Genomic DNA, 9,901 nt, shown 5'->3' with positions numbered 1-9,901 from the left:
GCCATTGCCATCTGTAGAGGGAGACGCCCACGACCACGAGGATCGCGTCCACGACTCCTTCACCATCGGCAAATTCGAGCCATCATTGCCCACCCACCGGAGGAGTTGACTGCGACGATTCAGCGGTTCAGCTTTCAACTCTTAGCTCTCTTAGGATGTTACTATTTTCATTCTTTCTTTCAGATTTGTTATGATGAGACATCATCATCATTAGTTGTACCTTATTTTGTTCTCATGGGCCATTTCGGCCTTTAGGAGACGTTAATCTCTCTCTCTCTCTCTCTCTCTCTCTCTCTCTCTCTCTCTCTCGTAAAAAGAAGCAGAGTATGCAACAACTTAGAAACCTCTCTCTCTCCCTCTCTCTCAAGCAAGAGTATGCAACAACTTAGAAATCTCTCTCTCTCCCCCTTCCCTCTTTTACACGCAAGAGCATTTTTAAAAAAATCGAAATCCATCAAGTTTTTTCGTGTATCTTTTTGAGCACTCCATCATGATTTTCATCAAAAACAGGTGGGGGAGGGGTGTTTGAATGCTAATGGAGGCGGAGGGGGTGGCAGACGGAGGCGGCGATGGCGACGGCGACGGCGGCACTTACTTCTGAGAGATATGGCCATGGTGACAGCATGTCGCCTCCTCAGCATTCCATTAACAAAGCCTGAATTTACTCCGCTCCAGCTGATGAACAGAGCAGAGACATAAATTAGGGTTTCTTGCTCCCGCAGCGCCGGCTTCTTCTTCTGCAAGCGCTGTTTGGCATTGTCAGGGTTTCTGTGTTGTATACAAGCTTGCGACGTTAGGGTTTCTGCATACATCAAAGCTCTCGGAAACTAAGGCAAACGCAGGATTTCTCAGGCATTGACTGCTTCCCTCGCTTTGAGGTACGGTTAGGTTTTACTGCGTTAGAATTTTCCGGCCCTCATCTGCTTTACCTTCCCCGAGGTCACGATTAAGGATAAGGTGCGCTTGGATGAAGATTCCGGCGGAGGGTCAGCTTCTCTCCCTTGAGGATGGGGCTAGGGTTTCGTGCTGCGCGCCGTCTGCTTCAATTTGGTAAAGGCTGTGAGTGCCGAAGCAGGGAGCTCGGAGTGGGTGTGGCCCGGGGGCGGCCATGAAAGCTGCAGAATCCGCAGATCTCGAGACTCGAAGGCCTCGGGAGCTGACCCCAACGCGGTCGATGGCGGAAAAGTTAAGGCTACATCTGCTGTCTTTTTCTTGCAGAAGGTTAGAACGAGAAAGACGATCCTATCGAGTAAGAACAGCACAGAAAACAAAGAATTTGGTGCAGGAAGTCAAAGCTCTCGCTGTGTCAAAACGCTATGGAAGCAGCGTGCGAGAGAGCTTTTGTCCCCAGGTAATTGGCTTGTTTTGTTCTGTGTAAGCGTGACGTAAAAGCTTGAAGAAAACTCGCTGTTTTTTTCCTTGCGTGTCCATCGCCATCGCTCCAGGGCCAGGCCCCAGCTTTTCTTGGCCACCGAGGGACCTCCCCGCTATCATCATCACACGTACACACATACACACACACATTGCACAGCACTCCATGCCGCCGCGCCTCCTTTGCCAAAGCTTTTGCTTTTGCCTTTTGCACGCTCTCTCCTTCCTTTCCCCTCATACCAACCCCCGCCACTTCCACCTTCCTCCGCCTTAGTCCACTACTGTGTTCTTTTTCCCCATCTGCCCCTCCTTGCGTGCACTTTCAGTCTCAACCGCTTTCCTGTCTCGTCTGCTCTTCTGGATTCCTTGAACAGCCAACTGCCAGGGTTCGCTTGACGATCAATTTTGCCAGACTCCTCATCGATCACTGAGCTTGATGACATTCTGTTCGCCTGACTGCAAGGACTAACTCTAATGTGCATCATTTCTTCTCACTTCATTCAGCTTTTCCTGCACCGAGCACGTCTTGTCAAGAGTAGCACAAAATGGAAAGATCTTCAGATGAAGAAGGTGCTACTGTGGACGATCAACCCCCTGATGATGCCAGCGATGAGGAGTCTGAATTTATTGAAGTGGATCCAACTGGGAGATATGGCCGAGTAAGTTGTTTGCAGCTTTCAATGTATGTGATAGCACCTTTCAATAGTCTGCAATCGTCCAGTTTCTGAAACATGAGCAGGAGTTTCGTAAACAAAAAAAATCTAGGGGGTAAGATTGGGGTCAACACTACAAAAAGAAGTTTTCTGGTGGTTAAAAAACTGTGATAAATTTGTTCTTGACATTGAAGACCAGGAAGCTGATAAACTGCCTTGGATCTGATCTTTTGACTAAGATTGATTCTTTAAAATGATCCAGTTTTACCATTAGAAATTCTTTAAATGGGCATTATCTACATAACTTTCTGATCTGTGGTCAGAGCTATCTTATACCATCTTGCAGAAGGGTTGCTGGCTGCCAAAAAGCAACCTGTCTCATCTCTCTCTTTTTTTTTTTTTTCTCGTGCAGTATGATGAAGTTTTGGGTAAAGGAGCCTACAAGACTGTGTATCCTTTCTTGCCAATTGTGCCTCTTGAGTTATGTTGATTTATGAGGGCTTATCCCTTGGCTTTGTTGACTATGTGATCTATGGCTTTCGTGTTTCTGGTTTTTCCTTTAACCAAATGATCAGATACAAAGCCTTTGATGATTTAGATGGCATAGAAGTTGCATGGAATCAAGTGAAAATTCAAGACATGCTCCATAATGCTGGGGACATGGAGCGCCTGTATTCTGAGTTGCATCTACTGAAGACTTTGAAGCACAAGAATATCATCAAGTTTTACAACTCCTGGGTAGACACCCGCTGCAATAATATGAATTTCATTACCGAAATTTTCACATCTGGAACTCTAAGACAGTAAGTTTGATGTCAAGTTCATCTTGAAAACTATGAGATATTCAAGTCACTTCATGTCTTATATGACTGAATTTCTCTTGATTGTTGAATGTACCACCTTCATAGGTATCGGAAGAAACATAAACATGTGAAATTGAGAGCGATAAAACACTGGTCTCGGCAAATCTTGCAAGGACTTGTCTATTTGCATAGTCACGACCCTCCTATTATTCATCGTGATCTGAAATGTGACAATATTTTTATCAATGGAAACAATGGAGAAGTCAAAATTGGGGATCTGGGATTGGCAGCTATCCTACGCCAGGCCCCTGCTGCACACAGTGTTATTGGTAAGTTAGAAAGTCATCTGCATGATGGAGTTGATGATTTGAAGCTTTGTGAGTAGACTCTCATGGAGTCGAGATTGCATTTTGGTTTTTGTTAAGATAGGAAAAAACCTGAACTTTCCATTGGTATGCATGATGACTTTGATAGCTTTAAGACTTGGGGTGCCTCAGGACTCACTGAGGGCCATCATGTATATGCAGGCACGCCCGAGTTTATGGCTCCAGAACTCTATGAAGAGCATTATAATGAGCTGGTTGACATCTATTCATTTGGTATGTGTTTGCTGGAGATGCTTACTTTTGAGTACCCCTACAGTGAGTGCATAAATGCTGCCCAGATTTACAAGAAAGTTACCACGGTACTGTCCGCATTTTAATTTTCTTTCTTCATCTCATTGCCCATGTTCTGGTAGTTCTGATTTGAAAGCTGTAATCAGACAGAAAGGATGTTCTTCTCATATTTCTAGTTCCCAGGATGTCGTTCATTCCATTGCTCTCTCTGCTTTGATTATTTATAGGGTAAGAGACCAGAAGCACTGAATAAAGTAAAGGATCCAGAGATCCGTGAATTTGTAGAGAAGTGCCTAGCCTCTGCATCACAGAGGCTTCATGCGAGAGAACTTCTCATGGATCCCTTTCTTCGAAACGATGAGGATTTAGAAACTTTAGAGTCATGTCAATCTATGATGCTGAATCCTTATGAGGACCTGAAGGGCCTTGATCCAGTTCCTGACTCACAGTCTGCTATGCTTGACTCATCTGCTCAAGTGCCCGAAAACGTTTCTGAGATCAGCCAAATTACTTTATCAGAGGAAGGGTGGGTCACAAGGCCCAATGCCATTTTATCCGAGAAGCTGCATGTGTTGGATTCTCCAAGCTCAAAGGAGGGTTTGAAAAGGAGTAGAGATTTCAGAATAAAAGGTAGAAAACAAGATGACAAGAAGGTACTTGTAAGAATTCAGATCACGAGCTCAAGAGGTGATTTGCCACCTAGTTTTGTCATGAGAGGAATATGTGACTTGTGTTGTTAAATAAGTGCAATTATTCTTTGAATTTGTAAGTTTGGATGTATTCCAATATTATGAATGTATATAAGCGCATGCTTGTCTCTTGTTCTAAAAAGGTTTTTGACTCAGGTGGGATCCGCTATATCCAGTTTGATTTTGATGTGGAGGCTGATACAGCAATGTCTGTTGCAAGCGAAATGGTTGCAGAACTTGATTTGTCTGATCAAGATGTCACAACCATTGCGGACATGATTGATGCGGAAATTATGGCCCTGATCCCAGATTGGAAACCAGGACTTGCTTTTTATGAGGCAGGGGTAGATGAGTCTGAAATAAAGCCTGATGAACCGTCTCTCCTTGGTAATCCCTGCATAATCTTGGGCCCTGCAGATGATTTGGAAGTGGGATCTGGCCCTAGGAACGAGGTTTTTATGTATGGCAGGTTCGAGGAGGTTGGCTATAACCTGACTGGGTCCGATCACAGACAACAAGAGCCAGATGGATTGGGATTCTTCAGTGATTTTTCTTCTGAGCAGTTTGAAGGTGGTGGATCAGATTTATCTTTGGATGCCAGCCTTGACGTTGAAACTAGGGTTAATAATGTTTTGGCTACCCAAATCTTTGAGGGGGTCAGGGCTAACTCTAAAACTGAACCTTCACGTTCGCTGGACGTGAAGTCCTCCATGCTACTTCATGAAGGAGAAGATGGAGATTTAACGGAAGAGGGCCTTCCTTTCTTGGTTTCTAAAGGCAATCTTGATGGTGATATTGGTTCTGATGAGTTGAGGCTGCTTATTCTGCAGCAGGAACAAGAGCTTCAGTTGTTGCAGTCTCAACATGATCAGGAACTTCTTGACTTGAAGATGCACCTAATTAAAGATGATCGAACCACAACAAATAAGCTCTTGCCAGAAGAACCATCACCATTAGAGGTTACTACTGGGTCAGTGCACTCATTAACAAACCCAGATGGATATCAGGAGCACATCAGTAATGAGGCGTCTCCAAAAACAGAACATAGTGAACACAGGCTCAAAGTTGCTTTGGGAATGCAAGATATTAGCATCCTGGATTCTACAAGTGTTTTAGGGGGATCATCTACTGTTTTAGATGTGTCAGAGAATGCAGTGTTGCCTGAAGCAAGCACTAATAATATGTCATCACAAGCAGAGAAGTCTTCCACGCTATTGATGGGGATTCCTCAATTCATTGTAGTGGGAAGCCAAGACATCACTGTAAGTGAGGGCTGTGCAAATGCCTTGAAGGCAAGCGCGACAGAAGAACTTGTGGATGCAGTGACTTCATGCAACAGTAACAGAATGCTGCAAGATAAAGCAGTAGCTTCTGGACACTTCACTCAGAAAGAATCTGGCAATATAGGGGGTGATTTGAAACCGGCACCAGACGGGACGGCCAACACTCAAAAAACTGAAATCAAAGCTGATGCTTGCCCTGATCTTACAAATAAAATTAGTACAGCTTCACATCTTTCCAGAGTCCCAAGAGAGCCTGATGGTCCAGAGAGCAGAGGTATGCCTAGCCATGACGGTGTTAAACTGGAGCGGGCATCGTTAGCCAAACGCGAATCATACCTAGAACTTTATAAGGCTGGATCAAATCAAAAGGACAAGTTACATAATGCAAAACTATCAGAGCTAGGTGATGGAGTTTCCAAGTCTTTAAATTCTAAGGATAATGATCAAGAGCAGCTGAAAAAGCAGCAGTTAAAAAAATCAATTGCAGATCTAGAAGCCAAAACTCTAGAGGGTTTATTACAATCCAAAAGCAAATACCTTGTGAAAAACCATGCTGGTGCTACTGTCCAGAATGGTCCGTCAGGTTCAACTGCAGCACATGCCAGACAGCAGCAGATAACACCAGAGATCACCAGAGCTTGATATAGGCTGGTTGTGCTTGGATGCTAGACTGCAGAGATTACCAGAGCTTGATACAGGCAAATTGTTTCTGAATGAAGAAATTTTCAGCAGTATCTGTTGGTTTTGGATTTCATATGCTATGTGCATATTTGTTGTGAGGATTTGTGCTTGTGCAGTTGCAAGAAGGTAGCTTTTTAGGTATAATCAAATCCTATGAATCTCTGAATCTGGTCATGGCTTGCAGACCTGGGTTGGCCATACTTGGCCGTCTTTTTTTGTAGCTAGGTTATACAGCAGCTTTAAGACTTACGAGATCATCCCATACATGCATGGGTCACTACTTTGTGTAACAAGTTCAGAAATTTGTTTTGGTTTGAGAATATCTTGTTTTGACAATGCAACACGTGCTGGTTGTTCTGCATTTCCAATGAGTCTTCCCACCTCCATTGACAGGCAATATTTCATTCCTCTCAAAAGAGAAGGCTATGTTGTCCCCAATTCTCCCATCTGATTTCATGTAGCATGTAGTAGCTATATAATAATATCATTTGAATGGAGCTCTGGGACTTGGGAATATCAGTGCATCCACCTCCTGACAATCTAGCATCTCCTTGGTGTGAATCTTTTGAAATTTTGATGCGTCTCTATATAAAAGGCAATGCCTCCTTTAGTCCCATTGATTATAAGGGCATTACCTTGTCTCCACCTTTCTTCATCCAAGGTTCCACAAGAATCTCTTTCCAAGCAAATGTTTCTTTTGCAAGGGCTTTCATTTTTTCAGCAAGTTCTTTCCTTTCTTCCACTACTTCCCCTTGTGATTTCTCAAGCTCTTCCACAAGCTCGTGCATATCTGCATTTTCTTTCGCCAAGGCAGCAATTCCTCAGCATACCTTGCCCCTCCTAATGGCATCATCATGCACATATATCTTCATTTCCACATTTTACTTTCTGGCATTTTTTAATGCAGGTTGCAACTCTTCCATTTTGGTATCCTTCCATGCCATTGTGAGTTTCATATTTGCAAAACCGTGCATTTTCTTTTACCATTCTACTTAAGAAAAATGGAAAAAATTTTAAAAAATCAGATTTCACATTCTTTAGAACAGAATTTCATTCTGTAGTGTAGAAGGTCATGAAAATGCCACATGTTACTCAATGCATAGACGTTGATGAAATCTTCTTTTAAAAAAATGTTTCTTTCAAATACTTCAAGGATGGTCGTGGTCTTCGTAGTGAAGAACTAAAAAGCTATAGTGATGGGCCTCGAAGAAGAAAGAGAAGGTGAAGAAAATGATGTGTGCTAGGTAGCAAAAACAACCCCATCTCCTTGGATGAAGAAGCTTCTTGCCCAACAAATATTCTTCCGTGTGGAAGAAAATCTTTTTTGTCTAGCTGAAAAGGTAAGGAGGCGATTTTTATATAGCTTTGGTAAAAGTTTTTTTAAACTTTAATTAGGAAAACATTTGTTTCAAAAATTGCCTATTTTCCTTTAATTTTAGAATTTTTTAAGTAATTTTAAATTTGATAATTTTTAAAGTAATTACATATAAACCTTAGTAATAAAACCTTAGACTTTATTGAGCCTTAAGAGACCTTCAAAAATTTTCAATAGGAGAGCCTCACAAAAATTAACTAACTCAAAAGAGTGAATATGACTCCACCACAAGAATAGTAGTCCAATCTTTCCTCTTCAAAGTTTACTCATGCTCAAAAATGTCGTGGTTGACAAAATTTACCCACTCATACATAATAGGAAAGGTTTCTACTTCAGTCAAGCATTCATTTCATTCTCATACCGTATGCTTCTTTCACAAGTTAGTTCCATGGTTAACTTTGATGAAAGAATTATTTGCCTAGATTTGTGTCAGAATATGTAGGTATTTATTAAGAACTAAAGAGATCCTTCCCTAAGACTCCAAACCTTTGGGAACACACAAACACACTCGACTACAACCGTAGGTAACCCTCATGTAGTGTGCAACAATTATCATCTGTTTATCTTTTTGCAATAAGTAGTTTCCAAGTGAATTCCATATGGAACTTACCTCTACTTTTGTTTGAATCCCAGAGGCTAGGTAATGACATAAATACACATGTCAAAACATAGTCAAATTCATCACCACTAATGAAGAGAACCACACTCGTCATCATTACAAACCATGTGTTTATAACATGCAAGTTTAGGTTCTAGCTAGATCTTTTTTACCTTGCCTATATACTAAGAATGATCCATTGTTATGGTATTTCTATTTCCAACTACTAGAGATACCCATACTTAAGGTAATGAGTTTTTGCATGAACCAACTCATGTGTTATAACCATATAGGTTATAACATCTTTGAATCTACATTATCTAATCTTTTATAAGGCATTTGTAATGTCATAATTAAATTATCTAAACTAGCCAAGATCAAAGAGAAATTTGAGCATCATTAAGAAGATAATTAGCAACTATTTTTTATTAAGAGAATGCACAAAAGTAATAGCATTATTTCTTTCATATTATTAAAATTCAAAGGAGATTACAAGATTTCATAGTTTTTTCACATATAGACATGTGCCACTTGTTTTCACTCCCTCTTGACAAATACATGCATGTCTTATCACTAGTCTTTTGACACCTAGAGGCATGACCCACTTTCTAGAGTTTCCACATTTTCATATTTGGACCCTAGATGTTTTGTACCTTGGTCTTTTGTGAAAGAAGGCTTGTTCTCTACGATGACCAAAGCCAATCTTGATGCAAAGATTTAGGATTCTTCTCTTGTCAAATTTTTTGTTATTTTATACCATCAGCAACATCACATTGGTAGCCTTATATCAAGGAGATGAGTGAATGGGTGGTAGGATTCATCGATGAGCCAGTTCATAGCCATTGGTGGTTCTATGAAATCCTCACTTGTTGATGACAAATTGTCAAGGTCAAAGCAAGTGTTTCTGAGGAGATATAGGGTTAGGAATTGCTCAATTCCCATCCTGCTATATCTATCGTGGGATGGTGACTCAAATGGCTCTGAGTAGAGCCATTACATTGGAAATAATCCCTTGGAAGATAGTTTTTCTGTTATGAATGCAGGATAGATGACCAAGGAGATTATTTTAAGAAACATGGATGGCTCACAACAAATGCACTCATATCTGGCCAACTATCATGCATGAAGAATCAAATGCTAATGAGGAAACATAGGAATCAATTTTTAACACAGTTGATTCATGAGTTGATCATTCATACGGAAGAAACCATTTCCTCAATAAAAGATTCACCTCAGCAATAGTTGGCTCCAATTGCTTGCGAAGGTGATCCATTTCCTCAATAAAAGATTCACCTTCGTAAGCAATTGGCTCTAACTGAACTGAGTTTGAAACATAGATGGGTGTAAAAAAGGAACTTAAGGTATGCAATATATCCTATTTATACTCACAGCTTCTAGATTCCAAATAACCAAGCTGCATGCTCTATCTGAACAAGATGCATGGAGCCTAAGTGCAATGAAGACATCCCCATTTCCTATTTGGAATCCTCCTCGAAACCTCCAACCTACAAAAAGAAAGATGCAACTCAAAATGAAAAATCTCAGGGCTCACATGAAAATTCTTATTGGATGCCAAAATCAGCTTATTAATCACTTCTTTCAAGAAAAAATGCATCGTCCTTCGTGAATCCTCCTTATGGCCTCCCCCTTCTCTCGCATCTCAGCAACCATCGCCTCCATCAAGAGGGGTTGCAACTTGGCTGTTTGGCGGCATGCAAATTCTGGCCGATCTGATCGTTCAATCCTCCCTTATGGTTTCCCCCTTCTCTCGCATCTCAGCAAACAACCATCGCCTCCATCAAGAGAGAGAGAGAGATCCAAGCGCTCGTGA

At 41.4% G+C, this 9,901-nt stretch overlaps 1 protein-coding gene across 2 annotated transcripts; it reads left to right on the top strand.

Annotated features, from left to right (window-relative positions):
• The first annotated feature begins 410 nt into the window (after positions 1-410).
• On the top strand, positions 411-6,417 carry LOC147628964 (uncharacterized). Of its 2 annotated transcripts, XM_086812144.1 has the most exons (8): positions 411-1,351; positions 1,876-2,030; positions 2,437-2,474; positions 2,600-2,827; positions 2,933-3,156; positions 3,355-3,512; positions 3,672-4,131; positions 4,290-6,417. In XM_086812144.1, exons 2-8 carry the CDS (start codon positions 1,917-1,919, stop codon positions 6,056-6,058), a joined length of 2,991 nt encoding a protein of 996 aa, XP_086668270.1. In that variant the 5' UTR covers positions 411-1,351; positions 1,876-1,916; the 3' UTR covers positions 6,059-6,417. The 2 variants fall into 2 exon arrangements, with proteins under 2 accessions (XP_086668270.1, XP_086668268.1); XM_086812142.1 differs by lacking the exon at positions 411-1,351 and having other exon boundaries at positions 1,507-2,030.
• The last annotated feature ends 3,484 nt before the right edge of the window (positions 6,418-9,901 follow it).

Source organism: Cibotium barometz, chromosome 18 (genome assembly GCF_041138505.1).
Source record: "Cibotium barometz isolate CiBa-2024 chromosome 18, ASM4113850v1, whole genome shotgun sequence".
Classification (NCBI taxonomy): Eukaryota; Viridiplantae; Streptophyta; class Polypodiopsida; order Cyatheales; family Cibotiaceae; genus Cibotium; species Cibotium barometz.
This window is presented reverse-complemented; position numbering and strand designations above follow the sequence as displayed.